Here is a 25,943-nt window from a genome sequence, read left to right as displayed (position 1 = left end):
CTAATGGCCATCATTTTTCAGTCATGTTATTCACTAATAAATTATTTTCAGGCTATGAAGAGAAAGGACACTGAGAACCATGGAGTGATAACTTCTGCCTTTTATGATTTACCTGAAATTGCATTAGTGGTTGGATTTTAATCAGGGCTTGGTGATTAATAGCCCCATTTTTTTTTTTTTTAAACAACTCTTCTGTATTCTTAACAATGTAACGCCTGCTTGATCTGTAAGTGTCTGAGAAAAACCTGCTAAGATCCTCAGTTTTTGCTTAATATATTTCCAGATTATTTTGGTAGATGCAATCAAATTTTGGTGGAAAGTTCCTTTTATTACTATGTAGCATTCTTCCTTATCTATATTAATGATTTTTGGTAAGTTATATCATACTTTACTATAAATTAATACCACTATGCAAACTATGGTTTAATACTTACACAGTATATCTTTCCTCAATATTTCTGTGTCGTTTTAGGCATGACTTTTATAGACAGAATATAGCTTAGTTAAAAAAATATGAAGGGATAGTCTGTTTCTTTTAAAGAGTAAGCATAATCTACATTTACTGTGATTTCTCATATATTTAAACTTATTTTAAACATCTTCTTTTATGATTTGTGCTTACCATCCTTTTTGTTTGCATTTTTTTCCAGTCCTGCCTTCGATTAGATTGATGAAATTTTTTCATGTTCCCTTTTCCTCCTTTGCTGATGTGGAAGCTATAAATTCTGCATTTCTTATTTTATTCTTACCCCTAAATTTCTAAACTTAATACATAATTCTAACTTTTTTTAGAAAAATATAAAGGTATTCAGTTTCTACCATCTACCATCTTAATGTAATAGCTATTGGCATTTTGTTACCTTCTGTTCAATGTATTTATTATGTTTAAATGTGTCTTCAGGCAGTGCTGTTGTCATAGCTCACTACACCTATGTGCAGACTTACGAATACTTTATTGTGGATGTCTATTGTCTTGAGTGTTTTGTCTTCGATTCTTTTGAGGGTAGCTTTCTTTTTGCTTCGGGAAACTGCTTCATCCACTGGAGCAGGAGTTGCCATGTTCTCAGAGACTCCAGCAACTGACCTTTGCTGATTGGCTCAGGGGTGAGCACTGAACTTAAATTAGGCCAATCAGAGTCCTTCCCTGATTTTTTTGACTTGGAACAGAAAAAAGAGGGCCTGTCCTTTCTAGTCACAGACACTGTGATGGCTTGTGTATGGCACAAGCACTGCCAGCACGATTCCTACAATCCAGAAGTGGCCCAATGAGAACAAGGAAAGGAACCATGAAATATTCTAGGTGGTAGGAGAAATTCATATAACATGTGGACCTGAGAAAAGACGCCATCTATAATGCACAAAATGAATTTTTAAAAAATTCTGAATGACAGGTTTAATTTAATATCCAGCTGAATCTCTTTTTCTTCTCTGCCTGCGTTTGTACCTGTACACCTGTGCACACATGCTCATTTAGGGCAAGGGTGCTTCTCAGCCAGGCTGACACGGGCCATTCCATCCCATTCCTGTTTCTGCTGGTCTCAGAGGAAGGCAGAGGGAACCTTGCCCCAGCAGGGCTGGGACAAAGGGACACTTCCTTATTTTGGACAGTGTTTAACAACTTTTATTCTCATGACTCTTGTGTTTTATTTCCCACAAAATAAGATGGCTGAGAGTAGCGGAGCCTTGTTTTTTGAATTTTTTCAAAGCAAGAAAGTTTCGCCATCTGGGGTTGGTTCAAAGAGATAGTCTAACCTGAAGACTGTGGTGTGGATATGTTGGCTTCTCAGTGAAACACTTCTTGTCCAAAGATCCCCAGATATTACGCATATGTGTTCTGTGATGAACACGGTGTGGCCGGCAAGCCCTAGCCCGGTGCCCTGACAGAGGCCCCTGAAATGCACAACCTGAAGCTTTGAGCATTAGTTCCTGAGCTCATGATGACAGCTGGCGGCAACACTGTGGACACCGCGCAAGGCGAAGAAAAACAGAGTGGGGCAGGAATAGGAAGGCTGTGAAAGAGCCACGTGGGGAGGGATGCCTCTTCCAGGCACAGGGCAACAGGACAATAATCAGGCTGGAGACAGGCAGGTACCAGTGGGGTGGGTGGTCTCAGGCCTGGCTCTCCGGCAGGACCACGCTTGAATTCTGAGATGGGGCTGCCCAGACATGGAGTCAGGTGGTGAGAGGGTGAGAGTGAAGGCCCCGAAAGCCAGCAGGCAAAGGGGAGGCTAGGAAACCCACTGTCTGGCTCCGGAAGAGCAGGTCAAAAAGAAAGGGAGAGGGACTTCCCTGGTGGCGCAGTGGTTGGGAGTCCGCCTGCCAGTGCAGGGGACACGGGTTCGGGCCCTGGTCCGGGAAGATCCCACATGCCGCGGAGCAGCTGGGCCCGTGAGCCACAACTACTGAGCCTGCGCTCTGGATCCTGCGAGCCACAGCTACTGAGCCCTCGTGCCACGGCTGCTGAGGCCCACGCGCCCAGAGCCCACGCTCCGCAGGAGAGGCCACCGCAATGAGAGGCCTGCGCGCCGCGGCGAGGAGTGGCCCCCGCTCGCCGCAACTGGAGAGAGCATGCGCGCAGTGGCGAAGACCCAACGCAGCCAAAAATAAATAAATAATTTAAAAAAAAAAAAAAAAAAAAAGAAAGGGAGACAGACTAGGAAGAGGTCAGAGAAGATTGAGGCCCCGCAGTGTGGAAGGACAGGCCGTGGACGCTGACTGAGGTGACAGAGGGGAGCTGGGAAGTCTGTGTTGGCAGTGGGCACAGGAAGCTGTCCCCCACTCCCGTGCAACCTTTGCCGTGGTCACCGCCACACAAAGAGCACTCAGATGATCTGCCCCTTGTCCTGGGGCTTCCGGGCCGGGGGCTGCGGGGGCTTCTCACTGCTAGGGCGGCTCAGTCCTTCTGGAACACTCTTACCTGAGCGGCCCCTGCACAGCTCGGAAGCTGGGTGAGATGCTTCCCTTTTCCCCACAGTGGCCTTGTGCGGCCTGTCCTTCCCGTCACACACGTCCCCCAGCTGGACGGTCTGGAGGGCAAGCAGCTCTGTCCAGCCCGCAGCAGTCCCTTCCGAGGGGGGGGACTTCCCAGAGGCAGGGTGACCAGTGGGAAGCAGGAGGGGTTGGACCCACTCCTTTGAATTTGGATGTGTGCTTTGACTTCCCTGGAACTCTGTTTTCTCATCTCTAGAACAGGGGCGGGAGAAGAATTGGATGTGAACGTTCGCTGAGGTCCCTGCTAGGTCTGGGATCCTGCGACTTAAGGGGACCTGGAACTGCAGGTGGGCGGTTTCCAAACAGGGAAGCCAAGGGGTCCTGAAAACTTAGGCGAAGGAGCCGTGCCTTCCTATGGGTTTAAGGCTGGGTGCTCCTGCTCTCCGCTTATAAGGACGACTGATTTGCCTTTTGAATTTCCGTTTCTCAGCCAAAATGGAAAGAACAGTTTAACTAACCTAGAAAAGTAAAGTAAACTAAACCTTTGAGCAAGCTGATGCTTCAGAAGCCTGGTTTACCCTGAAATCACTAGCAAATGATTTTTCAATGTACAGGTAGGGTCCTGATGGATTCCTTTAAATGGCCAGTTTCCCTACTTTCCATACAAATAAAGTTCCATTCACACAATGTTACTCATGAAGTTTCAAGGACATTTCTTTTGTGTAAAGAAAATATACTTAAAATCCTTCCGGGGCCATTTCGAGTCTCATAAATCCTTTACGGGAATAGGTGGGAGTCTGTGTTATGATAGGAAGCCATTCATTTTATTATTTTGTAACTTATTTTAAAAATCATACTAGTCCTTTAGAAATTTGCTTGTGTAACTGATACGCTGAAAAACCGCAGTCCGTGGTGTAATCGAAACACAAATTTATTTTTTGTTTTTGTCCCTTAAAAATTTGGTATCACCTCCTGTTCCAGAAAGAAAACTTAGGCTGGTGTTCTTCAGAAGCTCTGTGGTTGCTTTAAATCACAAACCAGAGCTTCGGGGCTGCCAGCCTGGGGCCCTGGGCACTAAGCCCAGGGGCTTGGACACTAGGGTCACCCACCACTGAGTAAGCCAGCTGGCCTGGGCAGGATGCAGGTCAAGCGAGACTTGCTTCTACAAAGTTATAGTGATGGACGGGCGAGGAGGATGAGGATTAACCTAGTATCAGTCAAGCAAAGGGCGGGGATGAGAGGTGGAGTGGGGTGGTGGGGACTTGAGACCACCCAGGAAGAACCTGGGGCCTCGGTACCACCCTAGAAGGCAGGCGAATCCCTGAGGAATGATGGGTGTTGGCCTTCTCATCAGCACTGGTGAATGGGGTACTTCCTTGGCGGTCCAGTGTTTAAGAGTTCAAGCTTCCACTGCTGGGGCCCGGGTTCAATCCCTGGTCGGGGAACCAAGATCCTGGAACAAGCTGTGCGGCACAGCCAAAAAAAAAAATTGGTGAATGGGAGGCTTGCGGCAGGATTTGATTGGATTAAGAAAAATTAATGTGGTGTTTATTCCATCTGAAAATTGTGGAGCAGTGTTCACCATGGCTTGTGATAAAGATACAAACGTATTCTTCTTCTTAAAAAACATTTATTTGGAAGATGCATTTATACAAATGTAAAGTGAAAGAGTTTATTTTCATATATTTTGCCCTTTTTCATAAAATGAAACATTTTACCTTTTTTAAAAAAAAAGTTGCACTTTTTCTTCCATTACAAAATTGTATATGACCTGGAAATTAAATTTTGATAGCTTGTTGCAGCAATTCGTCAATGAGACTGTTTTAAATCTAAGCACAAATGGTAACTCATGACTCAAATTACAGCTTATTTCAACTCCCTCTGGCTGCTGTTCTGTCAATACATTAGAATTTTCTAAAGCGGTTCGTGATCAGATACTTACAAGATCTGGGGACACAGCTCCCAGAAACGTCAAGGATTTTGACAGCATCCACAAGGTCCAGCTGAAGCCCTAAACTGTTCTAAGTCTCCTTGAATCCCTCGAATCCATGGAAGCTGGCTTCACAGGCCACCTGGTGCATTCACCTACCAGACACAGCACAGGTGGCCTGTGTACTGCTGGTGATTTCATTTTTACCTTTTAAATAAAAAATATTTACGCAAATAATAATTCAAAACACCCAGTGATTTTCTAGCTATAAAAAAAGTGGATACATAATGTAGATGAAGATTTGAACTTACACATGCCTAGGCAGTGCCAGGTACCATCTCACAAATCTTTCCCTATTAGATATCTGACTCTTATCTGTTCCCCAGATTCAAGCTTTTAAAGGAATTAGAGTTCATCGAAGCTTTTTTCTTAAAGTCAAAATCTTCTATGGTCTCTAAGGTCTTAGAGAGGCCGAAAAGTTTCCATCTGTTATTTTCTGATGAGCCAGTGATTTTTCTGTCCAGCTGGATTGTACGTTTCTTCAGGCAGGGATTATTTTATTCTTCCTGGTAGTTTTCCAGACTTCTGCACAATATGACGGGTATGGCTGTGCTCGATAAATGTGTGTGTGCCTCCATGCCTCCCGACACAGACACACTGTCGTTTCTTGTTCTATTGTCTGTCTTTATAAAAGACGCATCCCACCACTCTCCTCCTCAAAACCCTGCCGGTGAATTAAATGCAGAGCCCTCCGTAAGCTGTCTGAAACCACATCCTTGCAGCCCAAAGCTCCTTTCTGCTGTTCTCAAATGAATCTGCCACTGGCCCAGTGTAAATTTCCTTCCGTGCTTGCAGCCAGGAGGTCCTGCTCAGAGCTGGCTTCTCTCAGTTCCCACACCCTGGTGTATATCAGAATCATCTGGGAAATTTAAGCAGAAAGATCTCCAGGTCCAACCCCAAACTTAGTGTATCAGACTCTCGAGGGCATGGGACCCAGGCATCTGTATTTTAAACCGATGCCCCTGATACCCCTGGTGATTCCATTCCCCCCATTCCACCCCAACCCCCCGCCGGAAGAGCTCAGTGGCCTCTGATTTTGGAATCAGTCTGGAGCAAACTCATCAGCTTCCCACTGCAGGTCGCCCTATTGAAAAACAAAAGGGAAATTTAATGAGCCCCTGCCCTGTGTAAGTTTCCACGGTTCTATGAGGACAGCTTCCAGGAGGACCTGGAGAAAGTTGCTCTGTCCCCCAGGGAGGGTCCTCCTCACCTTGGGCCACAGGACAAGGGAGGCAAGGTATTTCTGGTTCAACCAGGAAGCCAGCTTCAAAAATTCTGGCTCTCTTATCTCCACTTATCTCGAAGCTATCATTGCAGTTTGCTACTGGAGAGGCAGTGGTTATCAAGGAGTTGTAGGTTCTTAGTTTTATTAGAAATCTGTAAAGAGTCAGCAGGTGGAACGGAAAAGACCTTTGACCAGGGAGGGGTCGGGAGATTTAGGGAGGATACATAACCTTTAGGGGGATTGAGTAGATGACGTCTAAGCTCTCTTTTTTGTACTGCGAGGAACTATCAGAAAAAAATCTTTTCTAATCAAACTATTTTGTTGATTCACACATACACGTTTTGTGTTCGGTTTTTAACAGTTCTGAAATTGGGAATTGTCTCAGTTGAGACACTTTTACTGTACTGTTTCTTCCTTCTTCCTCTTCCAACATAGTTATTAACCCAGGACAAGACTTCTGTATAATCCACGCCATATTATAATCAAGGACATTCTGTATATTTTAAGAGGGGGACACAGCCCTTCTCTCTCTGCTGAGGGTGGAGTGTTTTTCCCTTTTCCCTCCTTTCGAGGAGAGAAGAGGCAAAAGCTCTACTGGAGAATTCTTGAGAGAATAATAAGGTAAAGAGAAAAACCACCTCCAAGGGGGTTTGTCAGATCAGGAAAGGCACTGAGGGCTCCTAGCAGTGAAGAGGAGGAGGAGAGGAGAAAGGGACAGGGGGTCCAGATTGCAGGGCTCCTTGCATGGGACTGAGATCCTTGTATGTCTGTTTGCATAGAAAAATGAAAGCCTCCTGGGAGTTTTGGGTGCTAGAAAATAGGATAAGATGGAAGATTTTAATAAAGTCAAAGTCAAAATTCCTGATGGCCGTGAATTGACACGCAGGAGCTGCTTATCTCTAGGCTTCACAGGCCACCATAGCATTCTAAGTGTAATCTCTGCTCTGCTGGAGCTGAGGTTGGTGGGGAGGAGGTGGGTGCAGGAGCAGAGCTAGCTTCCTCGCCCTTCTCTTCATCACACCCATGGCACCCCAGGGATGTGGGAATATGATTTGAAAGCTGCCGTGTTTCACCCAGGTAATCTGTCCGTGAGACCATTTGGGAGACATTTTTTCAGGGCTTGGGAACAAGAAAACTAATGCCTCTAAGAACAAAGATGAGTTAAATTTTATACTGATCTTGTTTCCTTCTTTGCTTTGGCCGCTAGGAAGCTTAGAGCCACAATTCCAATTGCTGTCTAGCAACTAAGTTCCTTCGGTGGAGGACCTTACAGTATTTCTCAATTTTGTGTTGAAAATTTCCCCTGGCTTTGTTTTCTAAACTACCATTAGTTTTCATGGTCTTGTTAAACATTTCTCTCCTTGCTATTACACCATATGTGGCTTTGAAAATTGCATCAAACTGTTTTGGAGCAAAGCAGGTGCACACAAACTATGGGAGAAATATCACATCCCATCAGGGAATCTCAGCCAAGAACAATATCATCAGGGAGCTTGTAGGATCTGAGTCAGGCAGTCGTGGGTTTGTGTCCTGAGCTCTCCCCACTCTGTTCACTTATTAAACTTGATCATGGGAGTAGATACTTCACCTCTGTGAGCCTCAGTTTTCCTCATCTGTGAAGTGGGCTGAGTCTCCCCTGAAGAGTGTATGTGAGTCTTTGTGGTTAAGTACAGGGTGCTGAGAGCATGACAGCTTTTGCAACTTGTCCTCAAGTGCTGTTTGAGATCTTGCTGGGTAGGCAGTGCTGGGGGAGTAGAAGCTGTGGTTCCTGATTTCACAAGGAGGACCCAGATTGTGATATGCAGACTAATTAGGGCCCCGTCCAATGTTGCATGTGAGCCAGAGGAAGACAGGGAGTGAGTGGGGCCACTGACTCCATGAGTGTGGAGAGAAAAGGCTTCGTGGAGAGAGGCAAGAGGGGTTAATCCGGTTTTCTGAGAATGTGTGAGGCAACCCCAGAGGAGGAGAGAGAATTCTGAATAAGTCTTTTGGCTGAATGAAAAAGGGGTAAAGCCCTCCCTATGCCCTGGCACTTTCGGCAAGAGGAAAGGGTTAGGCACCGGCTCACCTACCAGTCCAGAGCCCCTCTTCAGAGCCCAGGCCGCCAATGGCTCGGAAGTGACCCCAGAGGTGGTGCAGGTCACGCAGATCTCCCCCAACCTTGGGTAAAGCCAGGCTGGCTCTCTTGGCCTGAGGTCAGCTCCCTCCTGGACTGGACTCCCTGGTGCTCAATTCTCAGCCGGATCAAAGGCTACGGCAAAAACGTGTTCGTTCCATTAAATCCACCCAGATGGTCGGTCAGGCATCTCCTGGGGGATACCGCCCATGCGTGCGTGCGGCACGCACACACACCTACGCACATGTGCACTGGCTCTCTGAGTCCTGTGTTGTAACAAGGAAGAAGGAAACATGAACGAAACATTTCTAACTCAAGGAACTAGCTGAGACCCAGTGAGAGCTTTGTGGAGGCCATCAATCACGTTGCCTTCTTCGCTGGCCGTGCATAAGAACTCCATTATGGCTGTGCTGTTTTTAAGGCACTTTGTTTTCTTTGGTTTGGCTGAGTGTTGTGTGCTTGTCATTGCCCTGTACCCATTTAAGACTCTTCTTTTGTTCCAATTTCCTTGGAGTTTTATAGTAGGTGTTGTGGTTTTCAACACCACCTGTCAAGGCCACAACGAAGACTAACTTGAGGGTTGTTGATGAACAAAGCAGTGGATTTGAACCACTGCCTCAACCTCAATGTGAACCAGCTCTCTGGAGCCGAGCGGCCGTGGCCACAGCTTCCTGGTCCCTGGGGCCACATCTGCCACCTGAGCTCACTTTGGGACTACAGTGGGCTCTTCAGCCAATGTGGGCAACAGATGATCCTCCTTTTTTAAATAAAAAGCTTTCCTCTTCGGTGATAAGGGTCCTTTGGGATGCTCTTCTTTTTCCACTTTGATTGCTGTTTGGAGCCACTGCCCTCTATCCTCAGAATCAGAATGAAAGGCTGGATACAGGCCTCATCTCCAAGACTGAGAGTGGTGGCTTGGGTCTGATGCCCTTCCCAGGGGTCCAATGGTGGTCCTGCTGGGCTCCTGCTAAGAGCTGGGCTCCCCTCGTATTTCCCCTCCAACTCTGGGGCCCAGAGAAGTGTGAAGAGCCACAGTATTGGGGATGGTCAGTCTGAGTTTGAATCTGGATCATTCGTCACCAGTGCCACGCCCTCCTGTGATGCCCACATGGCTTTCCTCTTCTGCTTTGGTGTTGTTTCACTGGCTTGAAAGGCCCACACTCCCTGTTGAAGGAGAGAGAAGGATGTGAGCCGAGAGTTCCAGATCCTGAGGGGAAAGGGCACGTGGTGTGGCTGAGGACTGGAAGGAAGGCCAGCCGGGCTGGCGGCCAGAGAGCAGGGGCCAGATGTGGGAGGGCGCGGGGGCCATGTCAACTCGTCCCAGCCAGGACACTGGTGTCAGTGGACGGATGGTCCAGCAATCATGGCTCTGGGATAGGAAGTAAGAAGCGGGGCTGTCCGGGGGAGACTGGACGGCCCCGGTCCCTCTCAGGCAGGCATGCTCCCCTGGCATCTGCCGCTGGCCCCCAGATGGTGGCGTGTGGACAGCGCCACTAGGATGAAGAGGGACTGATCTGTGGCAAAATGAGACAACAGGTCTCTTCTCAGGAAGGATGGTCCTTGAATCTGATCTTCTGTCATCCCCGATTCTTTTTGTTTAAACATCTGTTAGTTTGTGAAACAATGGTGATGAAAACTGGGCTTTAAAAGCATCTTCATTTACCAAATAAAACATGGCAGGCTTGTGGGGACAAAAATGACCCCAAATAACATTTATCTGAAAATTGATAGGGCTGTGAAAGCAAATGTCTGGGAACAGCAGGTCGGGGTCACGCTGAAGTGCAGAGTCCAGCAGTGCCTCGGTTCTTGGACCCCTTCTGCCCAGTGACCTTCCTTTATCCCATGGCCACACCAGACCTTAGCAACTTGCAGAACCTCAGCCGGATGTGCTGCTGCCAGACACCACTGCCGGCCACGAGCCTCCACCCTCCCTGTCCTCAGTGCCTCCACACGGATGATGACAGGTCCAGAGCTCATTTCACAGGTGACCCCCAAGTGCATCTGCTCCACCCCCAGCCTTACTGCTCCTTTTCATCACGCCTTCCAGACCCCCACCCTTGGAACCTCCCAACATTTTCCCCGTCCCACCCTGGGTGGAGAGGACACCGCAGTCCAGGGGTCTGGGCTGCTGTCATCTGTGGCTCAGTCTCGGCCACCCCTGCTGCTTGTCCTTCAGTGTAGTATCTTATCTCGGGGGCCCCTCTCCCATCCCCTCCAGGGCTGCATCGACTGAAGGTGCAGGTGGAGGTGACCAGAGGGAAGTTCGAAGAGGGAGGGGGAAGCAGGGACTGGGGAGAAAGGACTGGGGTGAGTGCGTGTCCCAGGTCCATGAAGCCGGGGGAACAGATGGAGTCCGTCAAGAGGGAAGACAAGAGGCGGGCAGAGCCCCCCAAAGCGTTCATCGTCCCCAGTGCCCACCCTTCCTCCTGGGCTCCCTGTCCCATGTGGTGCCTCTTTCACCTGGAAGCCCAGAGACTTGAAGTAGAACTGGTTTTCCTGGGCTCCCTCGTCCCCTTTGTCCCTACGCCCTTGCCATCCAGTCGGCCCCCAGCTTACATTCCTGACTTCAGCTACCATCATCTCTAAAATCTCCTTCCCCACCACCACTGGCCCTGCTTTGTCCCTGCAGTTCAGGGCCCTGCTTTACTCACCTGCACGTCCCTGGCTGGGCAAGTGAGCCCGCCGCGTAGGCAGCGTTCCCTGCAGGTTTGTGTAGTGCAGGGTGAGCCTCGGAGCCCCAGCAGGTTGCTGGGACCCACTCTGCAGCCTGAGACTCTGCAGTTCTAACAGGTGCCCAGGTGATGCCGGTGCTGGTGGTCCAGGGACCACACTGTGAGCTCCAGTGGTTTAGTGCATCAAATGGCCGGATGAACCTGAGCTAGTACTTGAGGTATGGTCTGCTTCATCCAGAGGGAAGTAGGTTCTTCCTCATTCAGGCCCACCCCACGCCTGAGCAGCAATTAAGATGCCCTTAGACCGATTCACTTTTGGTGGCGCCTTTTCCCACTGCACTCCTATTATGTTTCCGGTCGATTCTAATGTTATAGTGGTTTTTACACATGTAAAAACACACCACCCACCCCCACCATCCAGGACTGGTGCAGTTGATTTTTAGACTCAAAGACAGGTGTGATTTGGGTACATTTAATCATGGTTGGCTTGGCCGGTGGTTCAGTCTTTCTAGATTGTCATGCGTACGGGTGGCAACTTCTGTTTCTGTTTCATCCCTCCCTCTATGTTGTTGCCCAGTCATGTGTAAAGGTGTTGAAGAAGCTGGGGATGAAGGATTCTCCTGCAGCTCAGGAAACCCTTCAGTAGACCCATCATCAGCCCCTTTGGACCACAAGACTTCACCTAAAGTAACTGAACTCTAGTCCCTTAATTTAACAAGAAGACTGTCACATGCCACCCTTCTGAAGCAACTGAATCGAACTTGAAAAATTATGAAACGAACCAACTTGGCTGTGGCCCAAGTTCGCCCATGCTCTGGTTGGAGGTGGTCTATCTGAGTCTCCTGTGTCTCTTACTTACCAGGGACCCCATGTCGGGGATTTGGAAGGGCAGACAGGGTGACAAGCATTTAGAGGAACCCAAAACGGTTCTTTATGCTGAGACTTCCAAAATGGGGTAATGACAGGCTCCATTATCTTGATAAGAGTTTCTTTTGGACACTATCCAGTTTCCTTGTTCTTATTCTTTGTTCCCCAAGCAAACTGCTGGCATATAATTTGATCTCTCAAGCAGAATAATTCTTTAGTCAAAGTATACTCCAATTGCAAATGAATGAATTGGTCTCCTGGCTCACCAATTAGTGTCTGGCGAGTGTAATTAATGTCTGGCGAGTGTAATTAATGTAACTGGATTTCCTAGAATCTGATCACACTGGGGCGAGTTGAACTTGAAAAGGTTAACACTCCATGATGCTGCCACCCCGTCTACAGCCCCGCCTGAAGCAGCCATCCCCACCGTCCCCCACTTCCCTGCGCTTCCTTCACTTTGCTGTTAGACTTTCACTCTTGAGGCTTCCCTGCTCAGTTGCAATAACCCCCTTGGAAGGGCAGTGCGCTGGGCTCCACCAACCTCATGTACCTTAAGGGAAAGCGTTAAGGAGTAAATAACTCCAGGGAGATGGTCACATCTCTGATGTTTTATTTTCCCACTTTGCTGTGAGCCTATTGGGCACTGCAATTTTGCCGATACCACTTCCAACCATGTTGGTCTAGATCTAGTGTTGCCTTTAAATATATTCTCCTTTTACTCTTTCAGGGAGAAGCCACTTAGCATCTTTCGTGGGGCATACGTCAAAAAATTCTGTGCTTGTTCTGATGACATCAGAGCCAGTTTTCCTTCTCTACCCATTCCTTTGAATGTTTCTGAATAGCAAGGCATCCTTCGGTGGGGGGCACTTAGACACAAGGCCTGCCATTTGAATGGAAACACAGTCTTCTTGGGGGAAGGGGAAGGCTTTGGGGTCTAGTGGAAAAATACCAGGCTTTGGAGTTAGACTTCAGTTCAAGCTCTGGCTCTGCCACTTTCTAGCTGTGTGACTTTCATAAGTTACTTAACTTCTCTGAGCCTCAGATGAGGAATCTCTGAAGGAGTTATTGAGCTAGTGTGAGATTTTGACCACCCTATCCAAATAGCCCTCCCTACCACAGATACTTCCTATTCTATCACCTTGTTCATTTCCTTCATAATTCTTATCCCAATGTGAAATGTTTCTCCCTACGTATTTCTCTCTTGCCTATTGTCTGTGTTGCCCTAGTTTATAAAGCCCAGGAAGGCAGGGGTCATGTCTATCTAGTTTTGAACTTCAGCCCTATTACCTAGAGCAGTTCCTGGAACATCGTAGGTGCTCAGCACTTATTTGTTGACTGAACAGAGGTATGTATAACATAATCCTCAGCACGTGGTTGACACCCAGTTAATGTAGAACTCACTCAAACCATCTGGGTAAAGAGCCCTGGTCCTCCTCTTCCGATCTGCCCACACTCATTCAGTCAACTCATTCTACACATATTTCCTGAGTACCTACTATGTGCTAAGTATTGTTCTAGATTCTGGGGATACAGCAGTAAACAAAACAGACACAAATTCCTGCCTCGTGAAGCTTAAGTTTTAGTGGGCAGACAGGCAAAAGAATAAAGAAGGAAAATATAAGGAGGCCAGATGGTGAGAAGGGCTGTGGAGTGGGTAGGGAGTGCTGGGGAGGGATGGTCAGGAAAGTCTGTCCGGAGGAGATGATATGTCAGAAAAGTCCTGAAGGAGGGGAGGGGTGAACTCACAGATCGCTGGGGGAGAAGTCTTCCAGGCAGAGAAAACAGCAAGTGCAAAGGTCCTGGGGCTGGATGATTGCCAGAGTGGGCTGCGGGGAGAGAGGTCATGGGGGTTGGTTGAGCGGGCCCTTGTAAACCATGGTGAGGGCTTTCTGCGTTGCTCTGAGAAAGATGAGAAGAATGTGGTGAGCCTTCTATTTTCAAGGGTCATTAGAGGGCTGTGTTTGTTGCTGGAAGATTCTGCAGTTGGACTGCATCCAGGTGAGCAGAGAGCTGTGTCAGGCCTCTACTCTCCATCCTTCTCATGGGAGGCAGTTTCTGCCACCCTGGACACTGGCCTGGCTCTGCGTGTCACTTCCTGTCCCTGGAGTGTCCCCTGCTCGAGGCTGTAGGTTACCCTGGAAGGCAGGGGTAGGGGGCGGTGCTGCTGTTGACAGCCACCTTCAACAACCAATGCCGACTGAACACCTGCTCGGCTTGAAGCTCCCAATTACAGAGGAGCAGCAGGAAAGGATGAGACTCAGCTCGGTCCTCAGGCTGGGGGCTGGGTGGGTGGGGTGCGGGTCCCTGGTAACCTGGTTGGGAAGACAGGCTCTCTGAGGGCAAAGCTGAGTGATGTTGCAACATTGTGCGTATCACATACACAGTGCCCAGAGGGTTGTTACAATGGTAACAATGGCTAACAATTATGTCAGGCTACTCAGCGACAGTAATATTAGATTTTAGAGGTCAAGCTGACACCCGGAGGGGAGCCATGGTCACACAGACTCCTGGGACCCAGTACCTGGAAGCGTACGGTGATGCCTGAGAGGCCACAGCCCCCGATTCTTCCCACCTAGGTCTGTCCCAGGTCACGGGGCTCCCGGGCTCAGAGATCAGAGACCTCACAGGGTGGGAGGACCCAGGTGGCCGGCAGGGTGTAGAGCCAACCTCTGGGGAAAGGGGCTTAGATAACCCAAGTTGAGGGCAGGTGCCTGCTCTGCGGCGTCCACTTGGGACCCGGCTCAGTATCAGGGCAGAGCCTCTGGCAACCCCAGGAGCCTCGCTGGGCCTCCAGTTCCTGGTATGGAAAGGGAGGGGCTGGCTTCCATCAGGGAACCCCCAGCTCTGCCACAGGCTGCCCTCTAGGAGGTCAGGGGCTGGTGGCATTGGCTGAGCTGGCAGGGACTCCCCTGCCACACTCAGAGTGGTCCCACTGATTTGTTAATGTTAATATTTGGAGCTTCCCCATGACTTTCAATTTAGGAAAGTGTTCTGCCTCTTAAAAAAAGCCGTGAGGGACGCCTATAGAGGATTCTCCCCAGTGAAGGCCATGCCTCCCGGGTTGAGGCCCAGAGCTTGGTTCTGCCTTCTGGAGTTTTCAAGAGCAGGTGGTCATCAGGACCATAATCACCTGGGGAAGGTCCTTGCGAAATGGGGTCTGAAGGCCAAGTCCTGGAGCTTTAATGAGCTTTTCCTTCTTCCTGCTGTTCTTTTTTTTTTTTTTTTTTTTTAAACTCTCCTGGAATCATGCTTGGGCATATTATTTTGTCTTTTTTTTTTAAATTTATTAATTTATTTTTGGCTGTGTTGGGTCTTTGTTTCTGTGCGAGGGCTTTCTCTAGTTGTGGCAAGCGGGGGCCACTCTTCATCGCGGTGCGTGGGCCTCTCACCGTCGCGGCCTCTCTTGTTGCGGAGCACAGGCTCCAGACGCGCAGGCTCAGTAGTTGTGGCTCACGGGCCCAGTTGCTCCGCAGCATGTGGGATCTTCCCAGACCAGGGCTCGAACCCGTGTCCCCTGCATTGGCAGGCAGATTCTCAACCACTGCGCCACCAGGGAAGCCCCCTTTCCTGCTGTTCTTAATGTTAGGTTTCATTAGGAAATGGAGTTCTGTAGCTCTGGTCTTCTACCCAGACATGCTGTTGACATAGAAGCTTCTAACCAGTGGGCAGGGGAAAGGCTGGCCCTCTGAGAGGGGTGGGTCTCTCCAGTACCCTCCTCTCTACGCAAGAGGAAGACCACTCTGAACGGGGTCTGATAAAAGGCCATGGGACACAAAGGGCCTTGGGACGGGGGGGTCCTGGTGATGAAGGACCCACACTGTTGTGGCAGGTGGCCTGCGGCCCCATTGTGCTCTTCTCGCACCTCCAGGACCCCACCTCCTTCCTGCTCCACTGACATCGCCCGTCTTCCCACCTGGACACCTCTCCAGCTGGCTTTGAAATGACAGGTAGGTTCCCTCCTCTTCCTTCTTCCTGGTATCTTCTGAACAAAAAGCTCACAATCCCTTGTTGTGTTAGGATCTTTACGCTAACCACAGGGCGGAAAGGACAGGGTCATCACAGTGACAAAAATGAGGAAGTGGTGCTGTTCTTTCTGCTCTGAGCTGAGCTATTGATGGAGTTTCCTCCACAGTCTCCTGGCAGGATCCCTACCACCCACTCTACTCTCACACAGTCCTGGAAGGTCACTCCTGTTCCGCATCTGGTCTTCCCACCCTTGTTTGCCCGATGATTCCTGCTTATATTTCAAGTCTCACTTCCTTAGAGAAACTGCTTCTGCCATCTGATTTACATGTTTTATTCCCTGTATTCTCCCACAGCAACTTGTATTAATACTCATGCCCTGTTGTAATTGTCTCTAAGACCAGACAGTGTGCTTCTGTGGGGGAGGGACACTTTGTACCCCCTCCTCCCTCGTGGATATTTTGTACTCCTTCCTCTATTTTTCTCTGCTGTGCTCAGGGCAGGCATTATGAATCAATCACAGCACTCTTTTTTGATGATCCCAAACTCAGCACTTCACAATCATTCTCAGCCCAGCACTTCAAGGTCCGAACAATCATAACCCCCGTAAGAGGAATCACGGTGCTGTCCGGTCTTAGGCATTCCCTAGCAGATGTGTATCCTGGTTCTCTTGTCACCTGACTCTCATCAATTGTTGGACTGAAAGTAGGAGAATGAAAAAGAGTGGGGTTATCCTGCGGAAATTTGCCTATTCTCATCAAGGGGAGAGGAGGAACTTGGGAACGATGGGAAGAGCTATAGGATTAAAAAAGAAATCCAAAGTTGAAAGTAACTTTCATCTGGATGAAGCCAAATGCAGACATCCAGCCCTAAATCCCGCTTGGTGGCTGATACAAGGCATGGGCTCCTGGTATCCTTCCAGAATGAAGCACCAGGAGACTAGGGGTTAACAGCTCGTGGCAAGGAAACCAAGGTGTCATCTCATAGCCTCCACATCTCAGCTGAAAGATGGGACATGGCTCACTCAGGCCACGATAACAGAGGCAAGTCCTACAAAGCCATGTGCTTCTAACCAAGAGTTACCAACCACCAATAGAGTTTTGATAAAAAATAAACGACAGGAAACCTTCTTGGTAGATTGTCGGGGTAAAACCAGAGTCTGGTGATAAAGAAAGACTGTGGGTCCCAAAGTGATACCTACGTAAGAGAGGGATTGCAGGCAAGGTTGGGGGCAGGTGTGGTGGGTTTGCAAAGCTCCAAGGGTCAGACAATGTGAATGCCAAGGGCAAGAAATCAAAGACTGTGAATGGTTGGAGGTGGTTCAGTTTGAGGTCCCATGTTCTCAGCTCCTGGGTTATGGAATCCGTGTCAGAGGCAGAAGGTGACGGCTAAAGCTAGTATAAGCCCGTGGAATCCATGGGTATCACTCATGTCTTCTGCTCTCCAGTCATGTCTGCACTGACGCCATCCTCATTTCTCCAAGGCAAAGGGCCAACAGGAGACCGCCCTGCCAGGGCAAATCATCCCCAAGAGATGCTTTTCCCCTTTGGCACCATGTCCTGTATTTGCTCAGCAGCCCACATCCTGCTCTGCCCCGAATCTTGGAGCAGTCTTCCCACAAACTCATTCACATTCTCCAAGATTAAAATCAAGCTTATATTCAGGGAGCACTTGAGAGACTTAGAGGTTCACCTAGAAGGAAGTGGAAATTGCATCGCTAATGTCAGTGCTTTTGCAGTTGGGGAATAGCCAAACTGTTCATATGACAATCAATCTAACACACCTAAATTGTTCCCACAGATTAACCATCGATTGTTAGAAAAGTCACTTACTTCCTTTATCTTTACGGCAGCAGTAGAAATAGAGTACCCCAGAAGACACGCCTCCTTTTAGCTAGGAACTTATAAATATCAAGGCATTTTTATTCAAATTGAGAAGAACCCAGAAAAATGGGGATCTCCACAGTCATCCTTGAAATATGTCTTTTATGGGGTCAAGTTCTATCTACAGGTATTATATCTAATTACTACATTTGTTAATTTCACTGCTCTAAATCCAAATCATGGCAAATTATATCTGTTTCTTGGTGCTAGACTTTCCATCTCAAGGGGAGTTTTCTATCAAGGGTGGGGGCAATTCTTTGCTGATCATTGTAATTGCAAGTATTTTTATTTTGTTTCTGGCTGAGAAATGCCATGGTTGTAGTTAGAAAAAGTCAATCATTATGTCAGTGTCTACAGGGAGTCACTCAACTAAGGAAATGATTGATTGGTCTTAGAAAAATTCCTGAAATTAAGGAAAAGTGTGCACTATTAAGAGACCCTAAAACTTTGTCATCATTGGTTAAGCCCTCAGTTTGTGTACTGATGAAAATGGGCAGAAAAGATTGCCCTGGAAATGCTCATAATGTGACTTCTTTCTGCAGGTGTGTCTGGCTTGTTAATTAATATTTACCGAGCAAAATCAGATCAAGTGGCTGAGCGCAGATAAGATCATTAAGATTGCAAGTTTGTGTCTGTCACTACTTTAGAGAAATAATTTTTTTAATAAGATGCAGTTAAATTCTCTCTTTTTTAAAAATAATTTATTTATTTATTTTTGTCTGCGTTGGGTCTTCGTTGCCGCGCGCGGGCTTTCTCCAGTTGTGGTGAGCAGGGGTTATTCTTCGTTGCAGTGCGCAGTCTTCTCCTTGCGGTGGCTTCTCTTGTTGCGGAGCATGGGCTCTAGGCACGTGGGCTTCAGTAGTTGTGGCACGTGGGCTCAGTAGTTGTGGTTCGCAGGCTCTAGAGTGCAGGCTAAGTAGTTGTGGCGCACAGGCTTAGTTGCTCCACGACACGTGGGATCTTCCCGGACCAGGGATTGAACCCGTGTCCCCTGCATCGGCAGGCGGATTCTTAACCACTGCACCACCAGGGAAGTCCTAGAGAAATGAACTGAAGCTTAGTTAGTCAAGCATATCTTTGTGTTCTTAAAGTGTCGTGATAAAATGGACACGAAAGAGCCCTGGACAAATCAGTGAGACCTTGAATCTCAATGTCATTTTACTGAGGTGCTAAGTGAACAGGACGATTAGCCAGTCTGTCTATTAGCTCTCTCTTTTTTTCTCTCTGTCTCTCTCTTTCTCTGTCTCTCTCTCTCTCTGTCTCTGACCAGGAACACGCTGACAGGTGACACCCACCTTCCCTTCTTGTCAGGAGGACCTCGGGGGGTACTGGCTCTGGACAATCTGGGGGCTGGAGTTTGTGCCTCCATCAAAATATTTGAAAATGGAAGGCAGTGTTCTTAGCTCCAGCTTTTATGAGTACGAAGTTAATCCCTGGACTTGCACTGGCTCTGAAAAGTGACAGGGGATTCATGTCAGCCCCTAAAGGACAGGGAGCGGATTGCCATGTCCTTATCTACAAAGGGGCTTAAGGCAGCCTCTAGGCGTGGCTTGAGGGAACTTGTGGTTTGACATGATGTTATGTGCACATATATGCCCAGACACACACATACATGTGTGCCTGCATTTGTATTTTAGACGTAAGAATTAACCCTCTGCAAAGTGCTGGCTCTGTACCAGGCGCTCTGTGAGACAGGGTACCTATCTTCCCTTGTCTAAATCTGCTAACAAGTTAGGTATCCACATTGCAGATGAGGAAACTGAGGCTCAGAAAGGTTCTGTGTCCCAACCAAAGTCAGCAGTTGTTGCAGGCGGTGGGCCAGGATTTGAACCAGAAGGAGGTCTGCTGGCATTCGGGTAGCGGGTAGCGGCTTTGGCCCATTAACCCCTGCTTTTCCTTGCAGAGAGCTGAGGAGTGCTGGAGCCCCCCGGGGGAGCTTTGTGCTGGGGGAACCCATGCAGCAGACACTCTTCTCAGTTCCAGTCTTTGCACAAATTCTTGAGAAAGAGTTAGTGAGCTCAGGTTTGTGCTGGGCTCTAGGCTCCTGGCAATGTCTTTGGTTCTGCCATTTACCAGCTCTGGAGCCTCTGCAAGCCTCATTTTATTCACTGGTAAATTGGGGTTGTGTTCCAGCTTCACAGGGTTGTATAGACCTGAGGTCACCCACGCGGTGTCTGGCACCTGGAGGGTGTGAGGGGGCCTGGGTGCCGTCCACTGTTACTCTCCTAGGCATCTTCCTCACATAACTTCCTAAATGCAAAGTGGTATCTTGGACTGGATCCTAGAAAAAGGAAAAACTGGTGAAATCCAAATAAAGTCTGGAGTTTAGTTAGTAGGAATGTACCATTGTTGATTTGGTAATTGTGACAAATGTACCTCAGTCATGTGAGATGTTAGCATGAGGGGAAATTGGGTAAGAGCGTATGGGAACTCTCTGTATTTTCTGCAACTTTTCTATAACTCTGTAAAGTTATTGCGAAAGAATTTATTTTAACTCAACTTCCCTTGGTCCCATTTCTTCAAGGTCAATGTTTTGCAAAATAAGAAAGTAATAATTGCTTACAAACTAATTCCTAGCAAAGTGTTAATGACTGTACTTCCCCTTTTCACAGTTTATCAGGGGTTTTGGCAATGATTAACGCCATGAAAAGAAGGAGGAAATGCAATGGAAGGACTTTAAGGCACCGTGAGATGTCCTTATGCTGGTGACATTGGACTGGGGGAGGCGCTTCTGTTATCACTTAAACAGACCCCACAGACGTCTAATTACTCCCTCGCCAGTTCTCTTGGCTGCAACTCATCTTTACTGTGCAAAATCCCCCCTGGGCATTATGTCACTCAGTCCAGGCTAGGTGTGGAATGTTACAGAAAGAAGATAAAGTCCAAGGCCATGCCCCTGGACCGAGTCCCAGAGCGTCACAGCCTGGCACCGGGACCCTGCGTTCCCGCCCGGCCATCCTCTCCAGCCTCCTGTGTTTCCAGACCCCCACCTGGGTTTCAGTTCCCACTTGTTCCCTGCTGTTTTCCACCCCATGATTTTATTTGTTCCACCTGTTTTCCAGGATACTTGGTAGCGGGATGTCTACAGTACAAAGCAACCTGTCCTGCCCACCTCAGGCCCGGCAGTAATGCTGCCTCTTGCCATGGTGACTGCGCTCATGCTGTTCCCTCCACCTGGAACGCAGTCTTATTCTTCCCCTCCTCCCTCCCCTCCCCTGGCTAAATCTAGCCGCTATTTTTAAATACGATGGACACTGTCCCATCCAGGAACCCTGACATGTACTCTCAACACACACACACACACACACACACACACACACACACACACACACACACACACACGCAGTGTGTCACCCTATGGTTACCACTGTTATTCTCCCATAACATCTTAACTCTTACACTAGATCATCTGTGGATTTTTCTAGAGATCCTGCTGTGCCGGGAGTCCCTGGAGGGCAGGGACCACATCTTGCTCACTTAGTACAACACAGTGCGTCACCAAGAGCCTAACAAAGGCTCCCGCTGATGGTAATGGAAGGGCAGGAGAGAGGGTGCTTGTGCCCTGAGACATCCCCTCCGTGCCCTGTGCCAGGTCCCGTGAAGTATTTCTCTTCCCTTATGTATAGTTTATGGGGAGCCAGACACCGTATCAGGAACAATACTGACCACAGCCTCTCCATTACTAAATATTATTGTTTCAGAATGTCTTGCTTTCTGACAAGTTGAAGTGGAATCTCAGTGTTTTCACTTGAATTTTGGGAAGCAGTGGAGCTGAGCTGTGAGCACACTTGCTCTGGGGTCAGTGCACTCGACTTCCGCCATCAGTTTCACTCTGTCTCACCTGTGTGACCTTTGACAAGTTGTTTTCCTTCCCTAAGCCTTGGATTTCTCTTTTATAGAATAGATGGTGTAATAATTCTACCATAAAGGATATTGTAAAGATAAAATGAGATACTACAGGTAGAGCACTTAGCTTAATGCCGGAATGTCCTAATTGCTAAAAGATATGAGCATCTCCTCCCCTTCCTAACTCTCCCCTCCCTACCTCTCCCCTCTCCCTTCCTTCTTTTTCTCTCCTCTTCCTCCCTCTCTGTTTTATCCTTAGCTTCATTTTTTCCTGATCTTCTTTCTCTTTTTCATCCTTGTTCTTTTCTTTTAGGCTACAACCCCAATTCCCTGCGAACCTAAAAGAATCTGCCTCCTACCTTACCTACCACCTCATTTCATGCCTTCAGCCTCAAACCACAGCTTTTAATGCATAGTTAGTGTGGGAAATGTAGGAGCTAGAGAAAAACAGAGAGAAGGTGAAAACTCTCATTGTCCTATCACCCGAGATTGCCTTTGTTAAAATATGTATTTCTTTCAAATTATGTGTGTATGTAGTGATATCATTTTTTCTGGCCGCACTGTGCGGCATGAGGGACCTTAGTTCCCTGACCAGGGACCGAATCTGTGTCCCCTGCAGTGGAAGCTTGGAGTCTGAGCCACTGGACCACCAGGGAAGTCCCTAAGTGATATCTTTTCATATACAGTTTTTCTATAGTTTATATTCTGAACATTTTAACATGCAGTCATGATTTTTGGAGAAAAGTTTTTTCAGGTTTTCTCCTTTTTTTTTTTTTTTACATTTCAGCTATATTGAGATACAATTGACCAAGAAATTTATAGGATATTTAAAGAGTACCTCGTGGTGATTTGATATGCATATGCATCGTGAAAAGATTCTCCCCCACCTAGTTAATGAACATATCCATCTCCTCACATTTTTATCTTTTATTTTGGTGAGAGCATTTAAGTTCTACCCTCTTAACAAATTCCAATTGTACAGTAAATACAGTGTTATCAACTATAGTCCCCATATTTTACATTAGATCCTGAGAACTTATTCATGGCATCAGTGAAAGTTTGTACCCTTTTACCAACCTCTCCCTATTTCTTCCACCCCTTTCAGGTTCTTTCTGTAATTACAATGGCTAATACTGTGAAGATCATGTTCGCTCACGCATCTTCGTCCACATTAAGTAAATTATGATTTCCTCTGGCTAGGTTCTTAGAAGTGGAATTACTAAGTCAAAGAGTCGATCATTTTAAGACTTTTAAAACATATTGATAAATTATTTTCTAGCAATATACCAATTCTTTCTCCAATCAGTAAAAAAACCAAGAGTGGCAATTTTCTACACCTTCACTGGATCTGAATATCATCAGTCAAAAATCTTGGCTGAATTGTTGGGTGAAAAATGGTGTACAGTTCTTTTAATTTGCATTTCTTTGCTTACAGTGAAGGTGAATGTTTTTAAGCCATTTACATTCCTTTTCCTTGAAGTGTCTGTTTATATCCTTTATCCATTTATTTTGTGCATGTGAAAGCTAGTATCATCTTTGTTGATTTATATAAACTCTCTCTATAATTTGGATGTTAATACTTTGTCCATTACACTGATGACAAATATTTTCCCAGTTTGTTGTTTGCCTTTTAATTCTGATTTTCTTCCACACAAATATTTTATATTTTTACAAGATTAAATTTATTGCTATTTTCCTTTGAGATTTCCTGTTGATTTAACACCTAGAAATTTCACAGAAATCAGATAAACATTTAATGAGTTTCCTGTTTTGGTGTGTTTAAAAAAAATCTAGTTCTTCTGTTCTGAAAATTATTTTGCTTTCTGGTGTGAAATAGGTATCTAAAATAATTTTTAAATTATTTAAATTTTTAAACTTTGTTTTAATTTTATAGCTTTATTTTGAATATTTTGGAGCTAATAATAATTTTTTGAATGCTGACTACATGGCAAACACTATATTAAGCACGTGATATATTTTTCTGATTTTGTCTTCACAATAACCTTGTGAAGTAGGTTAGTGTAACTACCTTTTTGCAGATATGGAAACTAGGACTGAGTGAGAATTAATGACTTGCCCAAGTTTAGAGACCAAATAAGCAGCAGAGCTAGAATTTGAACCTAAGTCGCCTGTCTCTCAGGTTCATAGGTGGACAAGACCTCCCAGCCCCACTCTCACTGCCCCTATGCCCCATCAGTATTTTTTTCTTTTTCAAGAACTTCTCAGTCATTTTTAGCCTATTTATTTTTCCTGATAAACTTCAGAATCATTTTTTAAAGAACCAATCAATCCAAGAAAAACCTTTGGATGGAAATGATATCAAACCTATGCATTAGTTCAGAATAACTGATTTTCCTATATTCAGTCCTTCCATCCAGAAACCCGATTCATCTCTTCATCTGCCAGGAGACAGCCAAGAAGCTTCACATAGAGTTTGTAGTTTTATTCTCATGAGTTTATTTCGAAAGGAAAGTTTACTCATAATGTCTTTACTTCCTCGGAGCCCATTTTCACCCACATCTTCCCCTCTGCCTGACGCACATCCGCTTGGACGTCCAGGTCCCATTCCAGGAAATCTCGCGTGATCTTCTGCCGGACTCCCGGACGTCCAGCAATCGGAGCCCTCAGTCACCTGTCCTGTAATTGCTTACCTGCAGGTCTCGACAACTAGAGCCAATTACCAGAGGCGGCATCGTGTAATCTCAACATTCCCCCTGCCTACTGGAGTCTAGCGCGCAGGAGGTGCCAGTAAATGATTGTGGAATGAATTATTCGCTCTCACTGTGTGGAAACGCTCTTGCTGCAGGACAGCGAGCGGTTTTCAAACCTTAGTGTGTATCAGAATCACCTCGAATGCCTGTTAAAAACGCATATTGTTGGGCACCACCTCCAGGGTAAATGCTTAAGTCTGGGGGAGGCCTAAAGATTTGCATTTTGTACAAATTCCCGCATGCTGACTGGTGCTGCGGATTCATGGAACCGTTTTAAGAGCCGTTGTTCTAAAGGAACCCTTTTCTAACGTGACTGGGTCTGGTAGTTGGTTGGTTTTTCAAAAATGTTGTTTAAAATGGGGAAATCGTAAAATAGGATACAGACACATTTTAAATGTTTCATTTTATCTTAAAACATATAAACACACTTTGATTTGCCAATTTGTTGCTGTAGGCTTCTCTCTCAGTAGGGATCTTCTGCAATTCTGCAATGTGTTTCTTATATAAACTACGCCCATCTGGCATTATCTATAATTTCTAATTTTAGTTTCTCTAAAGTAGAGCATGAAATGAAAGACATTTGCGAAGCAGTATGAGGGCAGAAGTTCTATTGCTTTACATATCCTTCTACTTTTTGCTGTTTAACCCACTTGCTTTCTTTTAGCAACTTGATTTTATTTTATTTCCAAAGCATTCAGCCTTATTTTTTTTTAAAGACATCTTTCTTTTTGTACCCATATTTGATCAATTTACTTAATATTTAATTTAATCTAATGCCAGGTACAACCAGCATAAACAGGTTTAGGACTCACACCTGCCTTTAATCGATCACACAGCTTGGTTGGAGTGAAAGATGCCAAGTGTACTAGATATTAGCATACCAGCCCTAGTGTTCAGTAGGTTTACAGAGAGGATGGAGAGCCTCAGTGGATCTGGCTAGGGGGTTACATATAGGGTAGTTAAGACAACTTCTTGTCTACTGCCACCTATGGGATGCCTTTCATCTAGAGTAGCCGGATATTGTAAATAACAATACAATGCACCCAGTTAAATTCGAATTTCAGATAAATTTTTTTTCTTAAGTATACATATATCCCATGTAATATTGTGGACATACTTATATTAAAGCAGTATTCATTGTTTATCTGAAATTCAAATTTAACTGGGCATCCTGTGTTTCATCTGGCAACTCGACTTCCACCCTGTTTTTTCCTGATGTATGTCTTTGTCTTCTTCTAAGCCTGTTGAAATCTCCTCTCCTCTCTGGATTCCTCCTGCCCTTCTCCCAAGCCCAGGAATTGCTTCTTTTGAGATTCCCATTCCTGTTCCACTGTGTTCCTCATTGGCCAAGATGGAGAGTCACCGGTTAGCAAGTCTGGCTGCCAGGTGGCCTCTGAGCTCCAGAGGACTACACCTTACCCTCTGTGATGGATCCCTACTGTCCTGTGTCCCCTGTGCGGTCAGAGACTGGTCCATATTCCCTGAGTGAATCAATTAATGAATGATGGGTCCAGCTACCCTCCAAAGCAAAGAGTAATGCAACGTTCTCCCCTGCTTGAATTAGCGGGTGGGAGGGTGGGTCCGGATTTAATTCTTGTTTTCGGAAGACCTCTCATTTGGCTATTTTTCCTTGTATTTTCAGCAACATCAACAGTGAGCGACACCAGAGAAACTGCTTTTCGGGAGACACAGACACTCAGCTCTGGTAACTCTATCAAACTCGGGAGCTGGGCGATTGT

The 25,943-nt window shown here is 46.6% G+C and overlaps 1 protein-coding gene across 1 annotated transcript in view; it reads left to right on the top strand.

The window, feature by feature from the left end:
* The first annotated feature begins 16,174 nt into the window (after positions 1-16,174).
* The window catches only part of DMBT1 (deleted in malignant brain tumors 1), a 109,275-nt gene continuing 99,506 nt past the window's right edge, over positions 16,175-25,943 (top strand). The window contains exons 1-2 of the mRNA XM_082424981.1: positions 16,175-17,774; positions 25,847-25,909. Of these exons, the coding sequence (XP_082281107.1) occupies positions 17,714-17,774; positions 25,847-25,909 (124 nt within the window). The 5' untranslated portion in view covers positions 16,175-17,713. The remainder of the gene's footprint in view (positions 17,775-25,846; positions 25,910-25,943) is intronic.

The sequence above is a fragment of the Balaenoptera physalus genome, assembly GCF_965194825.1.
Source record: "Balaenoptera physalus genome assembly, chromosome: 14".
Taxonomy (NCBI): domain Eukaryota; kingdom Metazoa; phylum Chordata; class Mammalia; order Artiodactyla; family Balaenopteridae; genus Balaenoptera; species Balaenoptera physalus.
Note: the sequence above shows the minus strand (reverse complement) of the source record. Positions and strands in the feature narration are given on the sequence as shown.